General features: G+C 46.8%; 8 protein-coding genes across 8 annotated transcripts in view; 6 read left to right on the top strand and 2 right to left on the bottom strand.

Moving 5' to 3' along the window:
• Positions 1-282: 282 nt before the first annotated feature.
• On the top strand, positions 283-3,270 carry L228DRAFT_281983 (hypothetical protein; the record flags this gene model as incomplete). The annotated part of the gene is made up of 3 exons (XM_018335938.1): positions 283-1,977; positions 2,033-3,067; positions 3,126-3,270. Exons 1-3 carry the CDS (start codon positions 464-466, stop codon positions 3,268-3,270), a joined length of 2,694 nt encoding a protein of 897 aa, XP_018188797.1. The 5' UTR covers positions 283-463.
• A 5,015-nt stretch (positions 3,271-8,285) lies between these two features.
• L228DRAFT_237823 (DUF1753-domain-containing protein) lies at positions 8,286-9,383 on the top strand (the record flags this gene model as incomplete). Its single annotated transcript, XM_018330976.1, has 2 exons — positions 8,286-8,327; positions 8,400-9,383. 2 exons carry the CDS (start codon positions 8,286-8,288, stop codon positions 9,381-9,383), a joined length of 1,026 nt encoding a protein of 341 aa, XP_018188796.1.
• A 1,842-nt stretch (positions 9,384-11,225) lies between these two features.
• L228DRAFT_106897 (ras-domain-containing protein) lies at positions 11,226-12,417 on the bottom strand. The gene is made up of 6 exons (XM_018328915.1): positions 12,280-12,417; positions 12,196-12,221; positions 12,040-12,128; positions 11,844-11,973; positions 11,465-11,734; positions 11,226-11,389 (listed from the first exon to the last, which is right to left on the bottom strand). The coding sequence occupies exons 1-6, from the start codon at positions 12,324-12,326 to the stop codon at positions 11,331-11,333; spliced, it is 621 nt and encodes a 206-aa protein (XP_018188795.1). The 5' UTR covers positions 12,327-12,417; the 3' UTR covers positions 11,226-11,330.
• Positions 12,418-13,019: 602 nt separating this feature from the next.
• On the top strand, positions 13,020-15,167 carry L228DRAFT_229071 (synaptic vesicle transporter). Its single transcript, XM_018330492.1, has 5 exons — positions 13,020-13,621; positions 13,685-13,861; positions 13,918-13,978; positions 14,043-14,269; positions 14,349-15,167. Exons 1-5 carry the CDS (start codon positions 13,223-13,225, stop codon positions 14,988-14,990), a joined length of 1,506 nt encoding a protein of 501 aa, XP_018188794.1. The 5' UTR covers positions 13,020-13,222; the 3' UTR covers positions 14,991-15,167.
• A 261-nt stretch (positions 15,168-15,428) lies between these two features.
• Positions 15,429-17,210, top strand: L228DRAFT_281979 (P60-like protein). The gene is made up of 3 exons (XM_018335937.1): positions 15,429-15,623; positions 15,721-16,683; positions 16,769-17,210. Exons 1-3 carry the CDS (start codon positions 15,490-15,492, stop codon positions 16,974-16,976), a joined length of 1,305 nt encoding a protein of 434 aa, XP_018188793.1. The 5' UTR covers positions 15,429-15,489; the 3' UTR covers positions 16,977-17,210.
• A 770-nt stretch (positions 17,211-17,980) lies between these two features.
• Positions 17,981-20,734, top strand: L228DRAFT_245976 (hypothetical protein). The gene is made up of 6 exons (XM_018332293.1): positions 17,981-18,284; positions 18,350-18,625; positions 18,692-18,839; positions 18,897-18,984; positions 19,038-19,173; positions 19,228-20,734. The coding sequence occupies exons 1-6, from the start codon at positions 18,156-18,158 to the stop codon at positions 20,536-20,538; spliced, it is 2,088 nt and encodes a 695-aa protein (XP_018188792.1). The 5' UTR covers positions 17,981-18,155; the 3' UTR covers positions 20,539-20,734.
• A 411-nt stretch (positions 20,735-21,145) lies between these two features.
• L228DRAFT_219503 (3,4-dihydroxy-2-butanone 4-phosphate synthase) lies at positions 21,146-22,476 on the top strand. The gene is made up of 2 exons (XM_018330221.1): positions 21,146-21,614; positions 21,750-22,476. Exons 1-2 carry the CDS (start codon positions 21,554-21,556, stop codon positions 22,385-22,387), a joined length of 699 nt encoding a protein of 232 aa, XP_018188791.1. The 5' UTR covers positions 21,146-21,553; the 3' UTR covers positions 22,388-22,476.
• A 755-nt stretch (positions 22,477-23,231) lies between these two features.
• Positions 23,232-23,469, bottom strand: part of L228DRAFT_267245 (glycoside hydrolase family 125 protein) — a gene marked incomplete at both ends in the record, with an annotated part of 1,955 nt that continues 1,717 nt past the window's right edge. The window contains one exon of the mRNA XM_018334969.1: positions 23,232-23,347. Coding sequence (XP_018188790.1) covers positions 23,232-23,347 — 116 coding nt within the window. The remainder of the gene's footprint in view (positions 23,348-23,469) is intronic.

Here is a 23,469-nt window from a genome sequence, read left to right as displayed (position 1 = left end):
GAGTTTTGTCGAGCTTTGAGCACATTAGAGATGCCATCATTAATGCTGTTCTGAGATCAATGGTTATTGCAAGATAGAAAGACAATATATGAGGATAGAAATGCAAAATGATTGCCCTTTTTTTTGTATTACAGGTTTGCAGTATGATTGGTGCCCAGCCAACGAATAACAGAATGATTGAAGCCTATGATGGGTGTGGAGTAGATGACGATCTCCAGAGAAACAAGGCTCGCTTTGCATTCACTGCAATTACACGTCTTCAAAAAAAACAATTAGCTCCTTCCCTTCTGTATACTCTGAGGCCACATACGCGAGAAAATCATTCACCGCAGAATGGTGTATAAATACTTCGCGTGTTGAAGGCCTTCTTGAACTTTCTCTTATCCACACAGATGTCGTTTCATGGATAGCACTGGTGTCAGAGCAATCGAAATCTGGAAGCTAATCACAACCGACAACCAAAATGGCAGGTAACACGCGATTAGAGAACTTGAAAAGTCCGCCTGCTTCGAAAGGAGCGAACGCAGCTTCCGTTGGAGTCTCAAAAACAAACCCTAGAAATATTTCTCCACTCATCGAGAAAACTGAGCAAGACAAGAATAAGGTAAGCCAGCCGAGCTCTTTGTCATCAAGCAACCATAAGCCTGAGAGTGGCTTGATCGAAAGGAACAGCCCAGTAGATGCTACTTCAGAAGAACTGACAAACAAGAATTGGCAGGCGTCAAGCTCTAAACGCGGCGCAAACACGACAGTAACGGAGAATCCCATGACGAAAGGACATTCCCGGCCGACTTTCAATGAAGCTGAGGCGCTCTTTAATTCACAAGAGCCGCAAGAATTTGCGAATATCGAGCCTCACGTGAATGAAAGGAAGCCTTCATGGTACAACAGAGGATATGTCTATGTCATGAGGAGTGACACAGAAACAGAGGCTCTCAAGCAAGGAGGTTTAGAGGGCTTCAAGGTTGCTCCATTTTCAAAATGGCCAAGAGTGAGCTCTACCATGACCACCTCACCACCTCCAAAAGCAGCAATGTCCCAGAGATTGTCCCAAGTCACTGGCAAGACAGCCGAGGGTGCTATATTTAATTCAACCCAACTTGCGTTCGCGAGACAGGAGACGGGATTAGATTCAATTTCGCGGAAGCACGAATTCGAGGAGCTCGAGAAATTAGTTGGAACTGACAACCAAGATATCCAAGACAAGCTTAAGTCGCACAAATATAAGATTCCCGCGACGTCCGTAACGCCGGATAATTCGTCCAGTCCAGAGATGAGGAGAGCCTTCAGCACTCCCTCTGTTCCAGCGGACAGATTTCAGACTGCCATGAATAACGGCAATAGCGGCAGGATGCGTACTGCTAGTTTGCAAAAGCATGAGACCGGCCTTGACGATACACTATCGTCTTTCATTTCGCCGACTAAATTAGCAGTCCATAAAAGGAATTCATCAAATGTCTTTGACCCTGTACCACCCAAAAGGAGGATACCGAAGCAGAGCCTAACGTCATCAAGGCTAATGAGTGCAACTCGTGGCGCTGTTGAGTATATCAGAGGCAAAGGGATGGTGATAACAGATCCAGACAATGGATCAGATGATTATGATATTCCAATTGGATTCCCTAGTGCGGGCACTGGTCTCTGCGAACGAGATCACAGCTTCGACTTAAAGACGGCTTTGACACCAGCTTTCGAGCTTAAATCATCTCCAACCAGCCAATTGGTGTTGAAATGGATTTCAAAAGATCAGATGTTTGAACTCCCTCGTTTCCGGTTTCCAGGAGAAGCTATACTTCAAATCAAGCACTGTAGAGAGAGCTTGCAAATGTACTTTGAAATTGACACAAAAAAATTCGAGGGCAAGATAGATACTCTCTTGGTTTGGCTTAAAGGTCCCCAAACTTCTGAATTGACTATCTTAAAGCATGTCATTTCCAGCCGCCTTGGAACGATGAAAGATATGCATCCGGAAAGCCAGTGAGTAATAGCAGCGGACGATTAGTGGAAATAATGCTAAGCAGCCTCGTCGCAGGGAGGACCTTGACAAGATAGCGTCGAAGATGAGAAAGTCTATTCCGAAGACTGGCCGCTACACTAGACGAGCTTCCAACACAAATTCGTCATCAAATGCTCGCAGATCTAAAGCGGCTAGACCAATGGTAACAGAACTCCCCGTTCATCAACCGAATTCAAATCAATCTCATTCCACTTCCAAAAGACAGAAGCATCCAGGGGGTAGCAACGGCCTATGCTATCAGTCTGGCGAAGCCATCGAAGTGAATGACCTGGTCGTCCGCATAGTCGATCATGTTGCAATTCGGTTAGGACAGATACGATTTGAAGCGCAGGATAGCTTTGATGGGCCGTGGCGGGTTGCTGAGATTCCCAATATCGGTGCCCTTGGAACCAGTAAACTCATGGATCTCTTCAGCAGCGATGATGAGGATGAGCAGAATTCAAAAGAAGCCTGCGCTGAGCTATCTGATCTCGAAATTTCGACTCAGCCAACTTCGGGGGTGATATCTCAACGATATGATAGCAATCAAGCTCTCGAGATGGGAAAGGTTGTCGTAAGGCTCGATTTCCCACCAAATTCGCGGGCGAATGATTGGACAGAGCTGAGCCGCCTTCTTCCCGTTTTTAAGCATAACAGTGAAGATCAGCTGAAAGGTGAAACCTTGGAAGCAACTACTGCAATTGCAAATATCAGCTTTAACTGGGACAAATCAGAAAGAAAGTCTAAAGAAAAGCTCAGGGGTTCGGAAGTGCTTTTGAGAAATTATGATGAATCCTTCAATCCTATCTCAGGCTTTGTGTGCTTGAATGATGGGTATCGGGTCACGGTGACTTCGGCTCCTTTTAGCAAAGCCCGAGCGTGTGAGAATGGATCATACTTCGTAGATAACATCTGTGCTCAGCGCACGAGAGTGATCTCTAAGAAAGATTCAGAAGGGCTTGAGACAGACATGAACGATCCAGAAATCCGCCGATATCTCAAGAATTTGCAAGTTCCTCCCAAGGAGGGCGACGTCTTCATTTCAGAATATCTAGTCCATTGGGAAGGATGGTAAGTTTTCCAGCCATAAATGCCGGGCATTAACTTTGCTAAAACTGACTTCAACTAGGCCCAAGGAAGATGATTCATGGGAGCCTTTGACCAGTTTGGAGCTTCAAGATGCAGTGAAGAATTTTCAAGAAAAGATGAAGAAATACAGACACGAAAAAGAAGGAGGCAAAGACTGCAACCTTAATAAAGTTAGTGGTGGCTAGTCATGGATGAGCGCGCGACGAGATACGGTAAAAACGATCTGTCAGGAACTCGAAAGTCAAGTAATAAAGGTGCAGAGTTCGAAAAAGCGGTTGGAAAAGTTATGGTAAATGTAGTATCAGAGCACACACGTGTTGTTTGGCCTGGTAATTACAATACGTTGGTATATTATGATCTCTTCACTGATAGGGGTAATATGGAAAGAGAAGGAACCGCTAGAGAAATTATTGCAGGACAGATGTTAACTCGTGAAGCTCGTTGCCAGAATTAAACTATGAAATCTTCAAGTTCCCTGAATTGGTTAGCGGTGACGCTTGAATATTGTGCCCGCCAAACTTTTGCCGCAGCCGCTCCCGAGAGTTGTAGTACCCGCCACATGATCGTAGCGCTAGCCGCAGTATTTCGCCATCCTCTGTAGCAAACGCGGCTCGGAAGGCCAAATTGTGCTCCGAACTTCAGAAAAGATTCCTCCCTTTGAGGAGGTAAATATCTCGATATGGACGACCTTGCGAACCTCGAGTTCCTTTCCCTTGTCTCCAAGGTTACTTCCGAGCTCCAAAATCACCTTGGAATCAGCGACAAGACGCTCGCGGAGTTTGTTATTGACCAGCATTCAAAATGCAGTCAGCTCGACGAATTCAGGGCCAAAATGGAGGCCATGGGTGCCGAATTTCCCCAGAGCTTAATCGAAAGCTTAGATCGCCTCATACTTACGATGCATCCGAGACATAAACATAGTTCGACGGACGATAATAGTCAGAGCGGTAAACAAGATGCTGTCGGACTCAATGAAGTTGACAGAAAGACCAGGGTCTTCAAAGGCCTAGCTTTGCCTGATAAGGCAACACCTTGGAAGGAGGAAGAATATACGGAAAGTGGTTTGAAGGACGCGTCGGAAAGTGACGCAAAAATTGACGCCATGGACGATACTTTTGCCATGCTGGAAAGCTTGGCAGGAAAGGCAAGGGAGGAAAAGGATTCTACGCAGAACAGAAAGCGAAGCAGAAGCCCTGGTACCGAGCGAGATTATGAACGCGAACAAATGCGCAGAGATGCATATCGATCTAGGTCGAGGTCACGATCGCGGAGCGTTGAGGACGGACGAGGTCGACGACGGAGAAACGATGAGTTTGTCTTTGAGGATGAGTTTGGCAGGCAGCGGAGTGGAAGATACGATTCAAGGGAACGAGCATACAAAGATTCCTACCGGAGCAATAAGCGGCGGCAGCGTGGTGATGATGAGGAATATTTTAAGCGGCCACCTACGCCCGAGCTCGACGACGGGCCGGTTTTGTACAAGGTTTACGAGGGCCGTGTGACCGGCGTGAAGGATTTCGGTGCATTTGTTAATCTTCAGGGTGTAAGGGGCAAAGTTGATGGCTTGGTACACGTCTCAGCAATGCAAGCGGGTGTTCGAGTAAATCATCCTTCGGATCTTGTCTCACGGGGTCAGTTGGTGAAAGTCAAGGTCATGAGCATTCAAGGTACTCGAATCGGGCTTTCAATGAAGGAAGTGGACCAGGTCACTGGTATGGATCTCGCGCCGGAAAAACGTATTGCATCAGGAGCGAATACTGGTCCACTTGGGCGTAACGGCGTCAATGACTCAAGCAGATACGGAAACCTCAGTTCTGAAGTACCTGTCATTGAGGACGATATTCAATCTAAGAAGAGCAGAAAGCGTTTGACCTCCCCGGAGCGCTGGGAGATAAAGCAGCTCATCGCCTCAGGCGCGATTTCGGCGCAAGACTATCCAGATATTGACGAAGAGTACAACGCTACGTTGAATGGAGAAGGCGACTTTGAGGAAGAGGAGGATATTGACATTGAAGTTCGAGATGAGGAACCGCCTTTCCTCGCAGGACAGACAAAGCTTTCGCTCGAGCTCTCGCCGATTCGTGTTGTCAAAGCACCTGATGGCTCACTCAATAGAGCGGCTATGTCTGGAACGCAGCTAGCGAAGGAGAGGCGTGATCTACGGCAACAAGAGTCTCAGGATAAAGCTGCGGAACAGGCAGGTCAAGTCGATCTTAATGCGCAGTGGCAGGATCCTATGACCAGACCGGACGAGCGCAAGTTTGCTACTGATTTGCGTAGCGTCGCCCCCAGTAAAGCCAGCGACACTGTGCCTGAGTGGAAGCGTGCGACTATGAGCAAAGACCAATCTTTTGGGAAACGGACATCATTATCCATCAAGGAACAACGTGAATCCCTCCCGGTATTCAAATTTCGCAAGCAACTCCTTGAAGCTGTTCGCGAAAATCAGCTCTTGATCGTCGTCGGCGATACTGGCTCCGGAAAAACTACACAATTAACGCAATATCTTGCCGAAGGAGGTTTTGCTGACAATGGAATCATTGGATGCACTCAACCGCGCCGTGTTGCCGCCATGTCTGTTGCAAAGCGTGTTGCCGAAGAGGTAGGGTGCAAGCTCGGCGCAGAAGTTGGCTATACGATCCGTTTTGAAGACTGCACCAGCCCTGAGACAAAGATCAAGTACATGACGGATGGTATGTTACAGAGAGAAGTCTTACTCGACCCTGACTTGAAGAAATACTCTGTTATTATGCTGGACGAGGCACATGAACGTACCATTGCGACAGACGTTTTGTTCGGACTTCTGAAGAAAACCTTGAAGCGACGGCCTGATCTCCGGATTATTGTGACCTCTGCCACGCTCGACGCTGAGAAATTCTCTGAGTATTTCAATGGATGTCCGATTTTCTCTATCCCGGGTCGCACATTTCCCGTGGAAGTTATGTACTCGCGAGAGCCTGAGTCCGATTACCTCGATGCTGCGCTTGTCACTGTTATGCAAATCCATCTAACAGAGCCACCGGGAGATATTCTACTCTTCTTGACTGGCCAGGAAGAAATCGACACCAGTTGTGAGATCTTGTATGAACGCATGAAAGCTCTTGGGCCAAGCGTCCCGGAGCTGATCATTCTTCCCGTGTACTCTGCCCTTCCCAGCGAAATGCAGAGCAAGATCTTCGATCCAGCGCCGCCCGGTAGCCGCAAAGTCGTGATCGCAACCAACATTGCCGAGACATCTATCACTATAGATCAAATCTATTATGTCGTCGATCCAGGCTTCGTCAAGCAAAATGCTTACGATCCGAAACTGGGAATGGATTCTCTTGTTGTTACGCCCATCTCACAGGCACAAGCCAGACAACGCGCGGGTCGAGCCGGTCGGACTGGTCCTGGAAAATGTTTCAGATTGTATACTGAAGCCGCCTTTCAGTCTGAAATGCTACCAACGACCATTCCGGAAATTCAACGACAGAATTTGTCCCATACAATCCTGATGCTTAAAGCTATGGGTATCAACGATCTGCTTCACTTCGACTTTATGGACCCACCGCCGACAAATACTATGCTTACTGCGCTTGAAGAGCTCTATGCACTGTCTGCACTCGACGATGAAGGGTTGCTTACTCGGCTTGGTCGCAAGATGGCTGATTTCCCCATGGAGCCTGCGTTAGCTAAAGTTCTCATTGCATCTGTTGATATGGGATGCTCGGAAGAGCTTCTTAGCATCGTGGCTATGCTTTCAGTACAAACCGTTTTCTACCGCCCAAAGGAGAAACAGCAACAGGCAGATCAGAAAAAGTCAAAATTTCATGACCCGCAAGGCGATCATCTAACGCTGCTCAATGTATACAATTCATGGAAGTCGTCGGGCTATTCCAACCCTTGGTGTTTTGAAAACTTCATCCAAGCGCGGTCCATCCGTCGTGCACAAGATGTACGGCAACAGCTCTTGAGCATTATGCAGAGGTACAAACATCCGATTATCTCCTGTGGGCGAAATACCCAGAAGGTACGCCAAGCCTTGTGCACAGGTTTCTTCCGCAATGCAGCACGCAAGGACCCTCAAGAAGGGTACAAAACATTGACGGAAGGGACACCGGTTTATATGCATCCTAGCTCGGCCCTTTTTGGGAAGCCAGCGGAGCATGTAATCTTTCATACATTGGTCATGACAACAAAAGAATATATGCACTGTACAACTGGAATTGAACCAAAGGTACGTTCTCCCATTCACATTTCCTGAAAACCTTGGTATGCTGACTCTTGCTGTTCATAGTGGCTTGTGGAGGCTGCACCCACGTTCTTCAAGGTCGCCCCAACCGATCGCCTATCCAAACGAAAGAAGGCGGAACGGATTCAACCTCTCCATAACCGGTTCGCTGGTGAAGATGACTGGCGGTTATCTGCACAGAAACGCCAGGGTCGTGGTGGTGGTGGAGGCACATGGGGATAGTTTGGTTTGTTATTCTTGTATATATTTATTTGCATCTCGATCTTATCGTTCGTTCTTTTTCAAGCCTCGTCATAGCTCTGACGTCTCCTTTGTATTGTTCAACTTGCTAGTTCCTTTTTAAAGTTGGCGAAGTTTGCCTCGATACCATTTGGCCGGGAAGGGAAACATCATTTGAGTCTATATGGCTTGCTTACGGCTCCGTAAAAGTCTATTATATATCTAAATTCAAGACAAGACCTCAGGTCTGGGATCGTATTAGAAAAGATGTTTGGGCGTTTTACTTAGAATTAAAAAAGTGGGCATTGGATCAATTCTCATCCAGCTACCAATCCAAAACACAATTCACTCTAATAAAGGGCAAAGAATTCATATTAATACCCCACCCTTGCCACATTTATATCATGACCATTATCGAGTTGCTCCCTCGGTCCTTCTGGTTTAGGAGGTGGCAGTGACTTGGCTGTTCCTGGAATCACGTCGAGCGGGTATTTCAAGCGCCGTGCTTATTTCGGCCCCCACCCATGGAAGCTAACTAGAATGGGAAAGCGCCCCAACTCGCCTCTCTCTCATCGTCACAACTAACAATCTCATCTTCACTTGGTTGCGACTGCCTTACTTCACGACGACTTGAATCAGCGAATTGCTGCATTTATTTTCACGGCTGTTATTGAATTTACTTGTTTAACGCTGAAAAATATTCGAAAGCCGGCAATTTAGCTGACGCGAGGTCGTCCCTTCAACGGTACAATGGGTCCTCTATTGCGGCTATTTCGGCTTCCGCGCCCAAAGGTTTGTTGCGCGCCAAACCAGTGTTTGTTCTTTTTTGATGCAGTGAAGTATATGCTAACATATGGCGAACAGTCATTTCTGTATTTGATGTCACTTCGGACGGGCACGGAGCTTATCACGCTATCAGTCGCCATCAACAAAGTGTCCGCTATTTTTGGCCTCCTTGCCATCCTGACCGGCGTTCATCTTTCGCCCATGCAGCTGAGCATGTACATATACAGCCTTATAGTCCTCAGTTTAATGGTCTTCTTGGCTCCTGCGATAAGGAAACAAGATCCGTTGCGATGCCTTGCCCTCGCCTGGCTGTATATTCTCGATAGCGCCATCAACGCTGCGTACACGGCCGCCTTTGGAGTTACTTGGTTTTTGGTTCTGAGTCAACAACATTCTGGCTCAAATGCAGGTGAAGCAACTCCTGGTGGCAAGACCATGGACGATGCGGCAGGCTTCACCAACCCCAAGTACAACGTGTCTCGTGTTGATGTCGTCGCCACCCCTGCAGCGGGACTCACAGCCGGCCAAGACGCTGTCGCTATCGGACAAGGCAACAGCGGCTCCCTTGGCAGCGGCGTTCTCCAACCTGAGAGCGTGTTCAGCATCACGCTCATCTCTGCTCTGTGGGCAGTGCGGCTGTACTTTGTTCTCGTTGTCATGGCATATGCGCGCAGTGTCATTCGTCAGCATGTCTTTATGCAGTCCTCCACATCTCGAAACAACAAGTTCTATGCTCCAACCCCCCTTGCCGGCACTGATGATGATGGAGACATGGCGGACAACCCATTCGCTGACGGTGCGCCTGCTGGATCTGGCTGGCAGGGCCGTGTTGGGCGTGCTATGGTTGCCATTGGCCGATCGTATTGGTTGGGCGGCGCTGCTCACGATCCGACCGATGATGTTTGGGCTCGTGGCATGGGTGGCAAATTCCGACGCACTGCCGAAACTTATGGCCCGGTTGAGCGCGAGCGCAGACGACGCAGTGGAACTGGACCCCCAGCTCCTGCCACTCCTTTGACCCAGGCAAACCACTCTATCGAGCTGCAGGAAGCAAGACCGTAGACGCGGTCAGATTTCTCGCTTGTGACTCTCTGTTCTTTTACTTTCCTTTCCCACAGAACTTTCTGGCGAATATTCAATGACACTCCTACATACATATATAAAACTCGTTCCTGTTTCGAAAGCCCAATCATCATCTTCTTCATATGCGTGATTGTGGCTCTTTTGCAGCCAGGGAAACAAGTTCACTAGATTTAATTTGGGCGGGCTTTGAAACAAAAGCTAATGGATGAATGAAGAGATATAACCATGCACATCAACCAAGTCTTAGAACAGTCGTCTTTGTACTTTTTCAAATTTTCTGTTCTAGAATAGCGGTATGTCTTTTTCCTTATTTTTCTTCTTCACTTAATGTAATGACGAAAGGTCTTTGGCAAAAAAGAGAACTGGTGGACATGCAACGGCGCGGAAAATCGATGGGTATGATTTGGGCATTGTTTTCTTTCTTTCTTTCTCTCATTTTTCTTTCTTAACCTTTTCGAGCTTCTTCTCTTTTTTTTCTCTTCTTTATAATTCCTACAACTGATGGACAATGAAACCTGCTCATTTCCTCCTTTTCTGTGCCTTAATCGCCGTCTAAGTGTTTTTTCCTCGCCGTGCCACTGACCCATCATATCCTCTTTCACCTCACTCCATTTCACCTTTTAGTATAAGCGTTGTCCTAGATCTACCCTGTTCCGTTTCTCTGTGATGTCTTTCCCGGCACTGATGACCTGGTGGTGCCTTTGCAATGTCAAGTCTTTCCTTTCTCTTTCTCTTTTGATTTGAAGCAGCATCTTGCGGATGTATCAGAGCAGGCGTATCATTCGTTCATTATCCGGTTGTATTGATGATGAGACTACGTTGAATAATGATAATGTCTCCGTCTATCTTTCACATTTTGCACCGCACTGAATCGTAGTTCGACGCAGCTTACTGTGTTGTTTTTGGAGGCTGGGAGACGGTCGATATAGTAGAAAAGCTATGATGATGAGGCTGAGGATGTCTCACTTGGGTATCCAATTTGAGCTGGTGCTCGGTCTGAAGCATGGAGGCAGTGACCACTAGATGCTCGCGACGATAGCCAGGATCTGACATCAATGTGAGACTTTCCTATTCTTGCTCGGAGCTACTCACATACAATCCCAAAGGACAGGAGATTCGGGCAGCCAAGTATGAAAGTGTGATAACAATACTTTTTACTACTTCCGCCGCTGACGCCACAAATTCGCTACGGTAGATGTCAATTATAGAAAGAGATGCAGCACAATGTGGCAAAGATGATTGAGAGGTAAGATTTAAAGCACTTTGAGAATGAAGAGAATTTATATGAAGATATATGGAAAAGGAATTCTAACAACACAAGTGAGTTTAAGAGAAATAGGGTGTCATCTCTGGCTGATTAAACAGGAAAGAAAAAAAAAATGAGATAAAAGAAAAAAAACTCTCGAGGACTACGAGGAATGAGGACAGGAGAAAAAGCAATAATCGACGCCCTTATATCAAAGATGATAAAAGAAAAAAGAATAAAAAATTACATGGTGTACAGTAATAAAAATGCGACTAAAACTGATACATCGAATGATTTTGGCTGCCGAATTATGGCTCGGTAAACTACAATTTGAATGCATAAGATTCGAACTCGCCGCAGCTCGTGATGATCAGACTGCAGAAATCATGGTGCGTAGCTCGAAAATGAAGCAAAATGTTCGCAATCACAAACGAGGCGTTTTGAAAGGATATGGGGTATGTACGGCTTAAAGACTATCGCGTGTAAGCCAAGCGGGGGCCGGAATGGATAAAGCCCCTATGATCATCTCCATTCTTCTCGAAGAAGAGACGAGCGTGAGATAAAAGGACAGAGGGGAAATGCTGGAAGACGTCGAAGACGGTAGAGCAGCTTGCCTTCGTTTTGAGAAGGCCACCTAAAAATGGTTGCATAGAAGGGATAAATCAAATGAAAATCGCTCTTCAGCATGCGCAGCCATTGTTGTCTGTAGGCTGCGATGGGTTGATATTTACATCAATCACTAAGAGGCAGTTAGTATATGGAGTCTCTTGACAGCGCAAGTTAAGGTGTGTGCGTGCGCTGGGATAACACGTACTCTGGCTTCCAGCCTGCTGGTTTTCACCCTCCATACCGGGAAGCGCCTGCGCGATCATCCGGAAAAGCTGCTTGACGTTGTGTCCGACCTTGGCACTCGTTTCAATAAACATGAGGTTGTTCTCCTTAGCCTTTTGCTCGCCCTGTGCCGTGGTGACCATGCGCTTGTCCAGGTCGGTCTTGTTTCCGACCAAAACAATGATTACATCGTTACCGCGCTCGCCGCGCACATCATCAACCCACTTTCGCGTGTTCTCGAAGGATGCCGGGTCTATAAGGGAGGGATAAGCGTTAGTATAATCGCTCAGGCCGGAAGGGGCGGCAGCTGTAACATCCTGCACACCAGACGAAAGAGTTGAGAGCTGTCGGTTTCCGCTTACTAGAAATGTCATAGACGACCACTGCGACGCTGGAGTCTCGGATATAGGAGGGAATCAAGCTCCTGAATCGCTCCTGGCCGGCCGTGTCCCAGAGTTGTAACCGTACTGTTCGGTCATCGAGATACATAGTCTATGTAGAGATCTGTTTAGTGCGACTGAAGAGCGCATATTGCATGGAGGAGTGTCCCATGCGAACCTTTGAAAGGAAATCAATGCCAATGGTGGCCTGGTAGGTGTTGTCGAACGAGTCGTACATGAACCGGGTAATCAGGGATGTCTTTCCCACTGTAGCCGCCATTTTCTCAGTATGTCTCCAAATCTTTTTATGAAGTTCAAAAGTCGAAGTTCTTACCGCTCTGCTCTCCAAGAAAAACAAGTCTGTGATATCGGATTTAGCAAGGTAACACCCTTGGCGGAAACTAGTGACGGAACATACTTATATTTCTTGAGGGGATTCGAATACGATCCCACAGAGGACGCCATGGCGGATGAAGTGGTTGAGATTGGAGTCTGAGATGTAAAGAGAGTCCTAGGGAAATGATGTCGAGGTATCAAGCTGCGATAAAAGTAGTGGGGGTTATGGGATATAGTTCAATGTTGTTATGGTGTTCAGGAGTTTCAACGAGCTCCTATGGTCCCTCGACCAGGCCGCACTGTCAGGGATTTACGGTGGCGCATACAGACCAATGAGGCTACAAGAGGAAATGCACTCGGCAGGGTCGGCTGTTACTGTATTCGCCTCGCTTGCACCGAGGCACAATCATGGCCCACCAGCTCAACCTCTCGTCCAGGGAAGAGAGGTTGATATGGTGGTTCACAGCATCAATGGATTTAACTTTGCCACTTTCGACAGGCATTTATGAAATGGATTCTCTGTCTTATTTATCTGTATTGATGATGGACTCTAAAAGAATTGCTTCTGGACATTTCTTGATCGATGATTGTCTTCCTCAGCACTAACCCTTTACTTTCGAGCTCAAACTTCACCTTTTTTGATCAGTGCTATACATCATGGTTATTGGGGATTTGGCATCATAGATTGACAAACAGTTTAGCGTTCATAGGGCATATTATCCTTGTGGTCTGAAATTCATCTACAATTGAAGACCCTCCAAAAGAACTCCATAATGCGGGATGCACTATCTTCGGGAACCATGTCGCTCGAGCCGATTATCAGCCGACATCGGGCCGTTTTATATTCTTAATTCTAACTCAAAAAGAACAGTAACATGATTTCTAAAACGACTTTGAGTCATGTTTAAAGAGCTTTGAAGTTGATGATTTTTACTTTTTTTGTGCATTTTATAAATATGATACCCATTGTTTGAATTCCGCAGCATCACTTCCTTGGAATAGGAGTTTTCCAAATTCTACTACAGATGGCGCCAACATTAGTGACCCCGGCGCCAGCATTGCTTCATATTTCCGCATCTCAATCTTCCTCAAAAACTCCAAGTATAGAATTGCAAACAGCGACTCCATCGCCTCTAATTCAGGGTTCGCAGGCTTCGTTGAACAATGCGGAACCAAATGGTTCCGCGGCTGTGCCAGATGACTTTTTCGTCTCCGGTCGGTTTCCTACATGGAGAAAAATACTTATCCTCTTCACCACCAGTTGGATCACCTTAGCTGCTACATTTTCTAGTACATCTCTTTTTCCAGCGGTTCCAGAAATTGCGGATGAATTTGGCACTGTCCCTAGTGTTGTCAACTATAGCAATGCGGCCATTCTCGTTGCAATGGGCCTTGCTTCATATATTTGGGGCCCAATGAGTATGGTAGAATTACACCTTGGCTGCGGAAATTAAATTTTGAAGATTGCATGCTTATATTTACTCCAGATCATCGGAAGAAGATCTGCATATAACATTGCATTGTTTATTTTCTTCGCCTTTGCAATTGGCGCAGCACTTGCGCCCAATCTCCAGACATTTGTTGCAATGCGCACATTGGCTGGTTTCGAAGCATCTTTCTTCATGGTTGCTGGGCAGGCCATAATTGCTGATATATTTGATCCTGTGAGTCTGCTCGTCAGAATTGTTCTGTGGCGAATATGCATCTGAGTATTATCCAGCTACATCGTGGAACAGCCACTGGATTTTTCATGTGCGGAACGGTAACCGGACCAGCCCTAGGTGCGTCTCAAATCAGTGAAGCTTTCTCATTAATATCTAACTGTCTGACTGACTTTTGCTTCAGGGCCGTGCATTGGTGGCATTATTGTGACTTTTGTGACGTGGCGAGCCATATTCTGGCTGCAAGCAGGCATGGCAGCTTCTGGCCTCATTTTATCACTTATTTTCGTGCCATCAATTACCCGACCAGCTACGGAAGGGCAAGCGACCTTTGTAAAGTCACAACTTCTCTCGCAATTTAGTCCCATGCGAGTTTTGGAACTTCTTATCTATCCTAACATTCTGCTGACAGTATGGAGAATCTTCCCATTCCTAGTGATCATTTTGCGGCGAAGCACTTACGCTGATTTGCCTAATCATTTTCTCGCAGGACATTGCATGTGGATGTTTAAGTTTCACTCTCTATTCCCTTCTCACGCCTCCTCGGTATCTGATCAATCCACGTTTCCACCTCACCACTCCATTAGTCTCTGGCCTATTTTATATTGCACCTGGGGCGGGCTTTTTCTCTGGGGTCCTTATCGGAGGCCGCTGGGCTGACATGACGGTGAAGCGATACATTGTCAAACGTGAAGGCACACGGCTTCCTCAAGACCGGCTAAACAGCGGTGTCCTTGCTTTCTTCTTCATGGTCCCCGCAGCCACGCTCGTCTTTGGATGGTCCTTGCAATACGTGGTCGGGGGACTTCCAGTTCCAACCATTGCCATGTTCTTTAGCGGCATGGGTTTGATGTTTGCCTTTAGTAGTTTGAATACCTACTGTGCAGAGGTTATGCCCGGCAAACGCGTTCAGGTAATTACGGGGAAATACTTTATACAATACTGCGCTGCAGCCGCAGGAAGTGCCTCCATTCTTCCTTTAATTAACAAGATTGGTGTCGGACCGGCATGCACTTTTACCTCTGGAGTTACTATGCTCGGAGGAGTCTTAGTGCTCATCACTGCCAGGAAGGGATCTGAAATGCAGCGCTGGGTGGATCAATGGCGGAAATCCCATCGGGATCATGAATAACAGTATTTCGACCATAAGCTTCATACTATACCTAGTTTCTTTAAAAAAAAAGAGGACTTTCTAATCCATACGTTGCGCATTGGGTCTGACTGATAATACGAGCACATCATACTCCGTAAGGCTGCACAGGATCGTTGATATTGAGACATTTCTTTTATATTCAGGGCTCACAGGGAGAAACTTAGGTACTCAATTGCTGATTATCAGTAGACGATAGATAATCGCAACTTATCTAAAAATTTATATTATAGGAATGATTAGAATAAAAAAGGCTAGAACAATAATACGACTGTAGCAACGTTGAGGGAGCATCTGACAAGAGTGTCCGAAGGGTTACGGACACAGACTCAACCACCCACACCCACAATGATTAGTCATCACCCGCTATCGATTGACAGGGTCTCGGAGCAACTAATTTTCGCCGACAATTTCTGGGTTTGAGATATTCAGTTGTTTGATCGTCAAAATTGGCTGTCAACGTTCAATCTAACCAAGAATCATGTCGGTATCATTGGGCGCACCCGGTCAGCATAAGCAGGCGTCGAGGAAGGGAAAGAAAGCATGGCGGAAGAACATTGATATCACCCCAGTCCAGGAGGGATTGGAGGATGTGCGCGAAGAAATCATTCAAGGGTAGGTTTCCTGGGTTTTTTTTGTCTGGCAGGAGAAATTGATCTTACTGTCTAATTTGACTTTGAAATTTGTGCACACTAATATTTGTTTATTATAGAGGACTTCTCTCAGAGAAGCCTGCTGAAGAGCTTTTCACTCTCGACACCACCGGATCCACGGCCATTCAGAAGGCTTATAATAAAGTCCATAAACCGCTCAAGGCAGACGAAATTATCGCTCAGCGATCAGCTGTTCCTGCTGTCGACTCCCGCAAGAGATCTAGCTCTAAAGTGACAGACGGCATCATCGAGCCCAGCGGCAAGAAGCGTAGAGGTGGAGGCGTTTCCCACAAAGAACTCGAACGTCTCAAGCAAATCGCGTATGGTGGAGACTCGGTTCACAAGGATGTTGTCAAGACCGACAACACGCCAGCCTATGATCCATGGGCTGTGGAACCGCCAAAGCAGGATCCCAGATTTTCGTTCCTGGAGCCGCCGAAGCCGGTGCGAGCGCCAAAGACACTGAATGAGGCTCCGATTTCTCTGGCCGCCGACGGAAAGAAAATCCCTGCTGTGAAGCGGCCTGAAGGCGAAATGAGCTATAACCCGACGTTTGAGGATTGGAGTGAGGCTCTGGAAAATGCAGGACAGAAGGAAGTGGAAGCAGAATTGAAGAGATTACAGGCCGAGGCAGCTGAACAGGATCTTCGAGAGCGAGCTGCTGCCTCTGCCGCGCAGCAAGGTGCGGAGATTGATGAGGGAGACGATGACGAGAGTGCGTGGGAAGGTTTCGAAAGCGAAGCAGAAAACGAGCCGTTGTCTGCTCGCCAGCGCCGCCCGGAGCGGAAGACCCAGTCACAGAAGAACAAGGCTAAGCGGAGAAAGGAGGGTGAGAGACAAGCCAAATGGGAAGAAAAAATGCAGAAGAAGGCTGCGCAGGCCGAGCAAATTAAGGCGCTAGCCGAGGCCATCGAAGCAAAGGAGAAAGCCAGGGCAGAGGCAAGTGCCAATGGTGAAGATGCCGATGAATCCGGGGAGGGAGATGATACCGTTCTTCGTCGAAAGAATATTAGGAATGCTCCGTAAGTCGGCCACCTGGCTCAACAAGCCTCTTTTTTTTTTTTTTTTTTTTTTTTTTGCGCCGATGTTTTACTGACATTGTCACAGTTTCCCTGAGAAGCAGCTAGAGCTGGTCTTGCCTGACGAACTCAGTGAGTCGTTGCGGCTCTTGAAGCCAGAAGGAAACCTTGTCAAAGATCGATTCCGAAACATGATTGTTCGCGGCAAATTGGAGTCACGTAGACCCATTACGCAGCCCAAGAAGGCGAAGAGAACATATACAGAGAAATGGACATACAAGGATTTCAAGATCTAGAGATTTGGCAAGCCATTGCAGCCATGTCGCTTTTGTTGGCGTTCACCTCATATACTTTTTTCTTTGGTTGTTCGGAGTCACGAAGTATTAATTTGGTCTGGTAGACATAGAAGCATTATCCTACTACATTTCAAGGCTATCAATCAAAAGCACGGGTAAAAGTTTTCCATTGCAAAGCTTCATAGAGCGCACTTTCGAATCCCAGGGCAGAGGCTCGTGATACAAACTAGGGTCGGTTTGCTTGTTAGCCGCTTCTATTTAAATTACACCACAGAGCCTCTACCAGCTGACCATGATCTAGGCATTCTTGTGACTTGAGCTAGGTTCAATTTTGATTCCTCCATTGCAGACTTTTCTTTTTACGTGCCTTTTGGCCTTTATTGCATTCTACTGCCGATGCAGACGCTCTATTATGGTGGGCCTGGCGATTGCCGAGCAGGGCGCAGAGCGACACCGCGAAGACTTCCCGCCCCATGTTTATCGTCTTCCTACGGGTTACTGGTGCCTAATAGATTGCGGCGCTCGTGCATGTCAACAAACAGCACTTGTGTGACCTTTCAAACTGCAAATTCGGTGACTGATATCGTTTCATCTCCAATAGGGTTGCTCCGTCCTCCCAGGGCCTTATTATTGGGCATTGTACCTTCCAGGGTTTTGCTGTTTGGCGCCCAGGTCCAGTGATTATGGTATTAGAGAACCTTGTCTTCTACGTTTCACAAACTCACCACAGGCATCAAGGGCCAAAAAGGTGCCCAGCCATCATTCAATTCTGTGCGCGGGCTGTGTATATCATTCGTTGAGAAGCAATATCCCAAGAGAAGGCTGAAAAATGCATGAGAAATATGCTCCAAGCCTTTGCCGCCTGCCGCGCCGCAAACTTACTTGCAGACGGTTCCCCGTCTGTTTGCTGTTGTCTTGTTTGCTATTTACTAATATTAGCATCAAGTGAATTTCCCATGCAATGCTTCTCTGTATCTACTCAACTCAGCCTTGCTCACTGTTGTCAATGGATGATTCTCGCTCCGAGATTCCTGAAGCTTTTAAAGGCCGCCGCTCTCGCTCTGGCAGACTACGGTAGAGCTCAAATTTGAAATTTTCTTTGACCTTTCTGTCTCAGCTATCTTTCTCTTCCTTACGTGATATTTTTGATAGACTTTCTCCTTGCCTTTCACTCCAAAGATGAGGATGCACAAAACTGGGACACTAAGCGCCATCGACGGCATGGACAATCCAGACAGGGTGAGGATACTAGGCATTGTCGATAAGCTTCGAGAGCTGGGGATCAGCGAGGGACTTTCCCTGCCACAAGTATGTACAGTTGTCTGACCCTCTATTTACCGTTTCTGTTATACTGACTTTATAATTTCCTTTAGCTCGTCGTTGTTGGTGATCAATCCAGTGGGAAGTCTTCGGTCCTGGAAGGTTTGACTGGGCTTTCATTCCCGGTTGCAAGTGACCTTTGCACTCGATTCGCCACTCAAATTGTGCTACGAAGGACTCCGGCTGCTGAGGAATCTGTCAAGGTGTCGATCATTCCGGGGCCGACCACACTTGACGATGAGGAGGCTAAAGACCACCTGCTGGAGTTTGAGAAGACGTTTGAAAAGATTGACTTTGATCGCGAAATCTTTTCCAAGATTCTGGACGATGTTGGTTTAGACCGTTTCCCTTGACAGGTCTCAAAAAGCATCAGTTCTAACGAGAAGCGGACTTAGGCGGCAGAATGCATGGGATTGCCTCGATCCACAGATGATAGTATTGAGAATCTTGAAAAGCGGTTTTCCGACGATATTTTGAAAATTGAGCTATGCGGGCCTGAGCATCATCATCTCAGTGTTGTCGATGTTCCTGGATTGTTTCACAGTATATAAAATCTTGTATCTCCCCACAAATTTTACATTTACTGATAGTCTTTCCTAGATCCTACAAAGTACCAAACGGCGGAAGACAAAGTCATCATTCGAGATTTGATTCTTCAGTATATCACTGATCGGCGTACCATTATACTGTACGGTCTTTGAAATTCCTTTTCTTTGTACAACAAAATGACTGATTGTATAGTGCTGTCATGGATGCCAGAAATAACCTAGCTAACCAGGAAGTTTTCAACATGGCACGTGCGGCCGACCCTGAAGGGCAACGCACTGCGGGTATAATAACCAAGTGCGACGCGCTTCAACCAGGGGACGAAGACTCTGTATGTCAATCAATAGATTTTGTCCGCCTCTGTGCAGAAACTGACTTTGAATAGGTTATGAAAATTGCCCAGAACGAGGTGGATCGATTGACTCATGGGTGGTTTGCAGTCAAGAATAGGTCCACCCAGGATATTAAAGATGGTGTCACCATCGAAGAACGCCACAAAAGTGAAAAGAAGTTCTTTACCACTGCACCTTGGAATCAGCTCCGGAAAGATCGCGTTGGCATTGAACCACTCAAGACCTTCCTGGGACAACTTCTCTACACTCATGTTCGCAGAGAATTTCCTTCCTTGGTGAGAGATATCGAAAGCGTCTGCAGCAGCACTCAGAAAGAGCTCGAAGCTTTGGGCCCTCCAAGAGGCACACTTGGAGAACAGCGTCTATATCTTACCCGGAAATCGATTGCCTACGAAAAAAGCGTGGAAGCTGCTTTGCGAGGAAATTATGCGACAAATTTGCCCGCAAAAGATCCATCCAAACTACGGATGCATATTCGTATGCTCAACAATGGCTTCTCTGATCGATTGAAGGCAGAAGGTCATACCAGAGCATTTCGTACAGTGGATGATAAGCATGACGAGGAGTTCCCGGCTGATGACCAGTACGAGAACATTTACGATTGGATCCGTCGCTTTTATCTTGACTCGCGCGGCGCAGAGCTTCCAGGCACCTTGAACCCTAGTGTTCTCGAAAACCTGTTTCGTGAACAGTCGACCAAGTGGGCAAAGGTGGCTTTCAATTATCTCGAGGATGTCGAAAAGGCAGTTCTGGCATACAATGATGCAATCTTTTCCGAGTTGATCCCCGAGGAAGATGTTCGCCAAAAGCTTCGTACACGACTAGACTCTGAAAGCCAAGAAACCATTGCGTCGGCGAGGCGCCATCTGAAAGAAATACTGAGCGATGAGCGGGATGGCATCTTACAAACGGAGAACCATTATTTTTCTGACACTCTTAATTCGATTCGCGAAGACCGAGTTTCGCAGAGACTACAGAGTGAGGCATTCTCGGGACACAACACGCTATATAATGTCGATCTTTCATCAATTATGCGCACAGTGCACCTCAGCAACGAGGATCAGTCCGTCTACGAGATTCATGACACTTTGAAAACTTACTATAAAGTTGCCATCAAGCGCTTCGTCGACAACGTCATAATGCAGGTGGTCGAGCGTCACTTTCTCAGAGACGGCGGTTCCATCAAGAAGTTCTCTCCTGAGTTTGTCAATCTACTTGACGACGCGGATCTCAGCTACATTGCCGGAGAAAATTATAGTACAGCAAGCGCAAGGGTGGATATCAAGAACAAGATTGAAAGATTTCAAAAGGCACTCGAACTCGCACACGGTACTGGAATCTGACCTAGCACAAAGCGCATTATGCATAATCGATCTTCCTACACTTGATTAAGCCATCGTATGCATTGCTAGTCTGATTTTGTTAGCAGCTTGAATTTAAGAAATCTCCAAGACTTGCCCATCCATTTTCTTCTCCTCTGCAATAGCCTCAAAATGAATTTCTCAATTTACAGATAATCCAAGCACTCATGGTCCGAACACAAATGAATTAATCCGCGCCAATAAGCCATTGCAAGTGATTGCTGGTCAAATGTTTCGGGATTAGAACACCCAGAACACCTAAGAGCAAATGATACACGCAAACCATTTGTATAAGAACTTATTATACAAATGATCACATTGATTGAGAGAATTGCATTGATCTTTTTGCAGATGCAAGAATACTACGAGTACAAAATATGCAGTAGAGTAATCGCATCAACATCCTGTGTAAGCATCTCATAAGCACGACGACGATTGGATGTGGGGCGGAAGATGCCGGGGGGTGAATGATTGATAAACCATGTCCGACTAACGGAGATCTGGACCGAAGGGACCCGCGGGGCCGCCGAGGGGCAGTAACATCTGACTCTAACTGCCATCCTTCTGTTTCCTTCTCGAATTCTCGAATTTCTTTGCGTCAGATAATTTTCGCAGACAACAGTCCGAAGTTGTTTAAGCCTCAGTACGAAGTCTCTTGAAAAGCGAACACCTGGGCAAAGCCACAGAAAGGTCATTGGGAATCCTCACTCTACCGGAAACATACAAATAATACAGACACTCGAGCTCAAAGTGCCATTGTACTATACGGACACTTTTGTGAAAGAAAGGATACATTTGATTGGCTGTGCTACTCAATTTATTCTACGATTTAAATATACTCTGGGCGGTTCCTCCGGCATACATTGAGGAAACACTTTCAACTTGTGCAACCCAGCACCTGAGACCGACGAACACGCCGACTCACAACCCTCTCTGAGAGCCCAGAGATTTGGCTATAGAAAAGTATAACACAGACATTGGGCTATAAAAAAACACAATGCCTACGTCAACACCAGAGCTACGCTTCTCAACAATTGAGGAGACAATCGAGGCATTCCGTACGTTCCAATACATCCTCCCTCATCTAAAATCCCTACTCCCTGTCATTACACTGTAGCCAGTCCTCCAGAGAATAAAACCAGATGATATGGTATCCGCAAAAGCCAAACCAACACTTACCCTCCTCACTACAGGCCAAGGCCACTTCATCATAGTCCTCGACTCAGCATCGCGCGAGAATGAAGGCGACCTGATCCTCGCGGCCGAGGACATGACCACCAACAAGATGGCATTCATGATCCGGCATAGCAGCGGCTACGTCTGCGCGCCCATGTACGCGGACCGGACATCCAAGCTCCAATTACCCCAGATGGTCCAGAACAACGCCGACCCGAACCAGACCGCCTACACCATCACCGTGGACGCCGACCACCCCACCACCACAACGGGCATCTCTGCGCACGACCGCGCCCTGACATGTCGCGTGCTCGCCGACCCGGAAACCACTGTCAGCGCGCTTCGCCGACCAGGCCACGTCCTCCCGCTCCGCGCATGCAATGGCGGTGTCCGCGAGCGTCGCGGCCACACCGAGGCCGCAGTCGAGTTCTGCCGTCTGGCGGGCAAAAAGCCCGTCGGCGCCATCTGCGAGCTCGTCATCGATGGCGAGCCCGTGCCGGGGGTGAAAGGCGAAATGCAAGGCGCCGGAATGATGCGCCGGGACGATTGTATAGAGTTTGGCAAGAAATGGGGCCTGCCCGTATGCACGATTGAAGATCTTGTTGCCTATGTTGAAAAGCACGAGGGGAAGCTAAATCCCGTTAATGGGAATTAGTTTTGATGGTACATTGTTTTTTTGAGCATTGTGTAGATTTTTCCCCTTCTATTATTTTTTTACCTTGTTTTTTTTTTTTTTTTTATTTTTTATATATCATTCTTGCCTTTTTATATTCCATTTGTTTATTTATTATATTTTTGGCAGTGTATATATCACCATTCCTCTTGTCCCTCAAAAATTTCTTACTATCGTCATATCATCTTTCACATCTTTGTTCATTTTCTTCCTAGATGTCTCATGGGCTCTACGATCCATTGTATATCCATTAATACACGGTAAATACTTTCATGACAAGACGAGTGAAGTGATAAGATTTATAAAATATACCGGGTATCAAATTATGAAATAAAAGCAAAATATGCATTTTGGCACTTTGCAGCCAGCCCTGTCAGGACCTGTGAAACGGTCGACCTGGTCATCATGAAGAAGCCCACATCCCCAAAAAAAATGCTTTCAATGGCAGCTGTAAGATTGATTGTGACCGGGGAAGGTCCATTTCCTTTCCTACCACCTGTGTCTCTCTTCCCTCTTCCTTCTTCTCCTTCTCCGCTTTCTCCTAAACACCCAATCTATTACCCCCTTACCGCCTCCCTCCACTTCCCTTACCAACAAACAACCCCGCCCCTTGACTCGGCACACACAGGATTCGCTCCTATTTTCCTGAGAAGGAAGGAGGGGGGGAAGAGAGGGAGGGGAAAGGGAATAGAGTGGAGCGGAGCAAACAGTCTAAATTTCGCGCGCTTCATATCGCACGTTAAATCCGGGAGAGTATATAGACTCGCTACTTTGCATCAGGAGAGCAGTAGAAAGCTTATTAAGATCGAAAAGAAGGGGGATGAGTTCATTCAATGATATAAGGTTTTGCATCGTCTTTGCCAAAGAGGAGATGGGGTTTACGTTCGGCAATGTCGAGAATGGTTTGTGCGAAGACGGAATTTGCCCATGCGAACCAGCTTCCTATGTGATGTTAGTCCGTTTACTTTAGGGGTGGGGGGAAAAGGGAAAAGAAAAAAAGAAGAGGAAAAGGAAAGGGGGGGGGGGGGGAATAATAATGTAAGAATAGGAGGACCTACGGGTGA

The sequence above is a fragment of the Xylona heveae genome, assembly GCF_001619985.1.
Source record: "Xylona heveae TC161 unplaced genomic scaffold L228scaffold_4, whole genome shotgun sequence".
Classification (NCBI taxonomy): domain Eukaryota; kingdom Fungi; phylum Ascomycota; class Xylonomycetes; order Xylonales; family Xylonaceae; genus Xylona; species Xylona heveae.
The sequence above is the reverse complement of the archived record's forward strand: the minus strand, read 5'-3'. Positions and strand labels throughout refer to the sequence as shown.

Coding starts and splice junctions, on each gene's coding strand:
- L228DRAFT_106897 (XM_018328915.1), bottom strand. CDS start 12,326: ATGGCGTCCTCTGTGGGATCGTATTCGAATCCCCTCAAGAAATATAA. Junction 12,222..12,279: donor AATCCCCTCAAGAAATATAA/GTATGTTCCGTC, acceptor CCGATATCACAG/ACTTGTTTTTCTTGGAGAGC. Junction 11,390..11,464: donor CCAGCAGGCTGGAAGCCAGA/GTACGTGTTATC, acceptor ACTGCCTCTTAG/TGATTGATGTAAATATCAAC.
- L228DRAFT_229071 (XM_018330492.1), top strand. CDS start 13,223: ATGGCGCCAACATTAGTGACCCCGGCGCCAGCATTGCTTCATATTTCC. Junction 13,862..13,917: donor TTGCTGATATATTTGATCCT/GTGAGTCTGCTC, acceptor AGTATTATCCAG/CTACATCGTGGAACAGCCAC. Junction 13,979..14,042: donor GGTAACCGGACCAGCCCTAG/GTGCGTCTCAAA, acceptor CTTTTGCTTCAG/GGCCGTGCATTGGTGGCATT.
- L228DRAFT_281979 (XM_018335937.1), top strand. CDS start 15,490: ATGTCGGTATCATTGGGCGCACCCGGTCAGCATAAGCAGGCGTCGAGG. Junction 15,624..15,720: donor CGCGAAGAAATCATTCAAGG/GTAGGTTTCCTG, acceptor TGTTTATTATAG/AGGACTTCTCTCAGAGAAGC. Junction 16,684..16,768: donor AAGAATATTAGGAATGCTCC/GTAAGTCGGCCA, acceptor ACATTGTCACAG/TTTCCCTGAGAAGCAGCTAG.
- L228DRAFT_245976 (XM_018332293.1), top strand. CDS start 18,156: ATGAGGATGCACAAAACTGGGACACTAAGCGCCATCGACGGCATGGAC. Junction 18,985..19,037: donor GATCGGCGTACCATTATACT/GTACGGTCTTTG, acceptor CTGATTGTATAG/TGCTGTCATGGATGCCAGAA. Junction 19,174..19,227: donor AACCAGGGGACGAAGACTCT/GTATGTCAATCA, acceptor GACTTTGAATAG/GTTATGAAAATTGCCCAGAA.
- L228DRAFT_219503 (XM_018330221.1), top strand. CDS start 21,554: ATGCCTACGTCAACACCAGAGCTACGCTTCTCAACAATTGAGGAGACA. Junction 21,615..21,749: donor GGAGACAATCGAGGCATTCC/GTACGTTCCAAT, acceptor TCCTCACTACAG/GCCAAGGCCACTTCATCATA.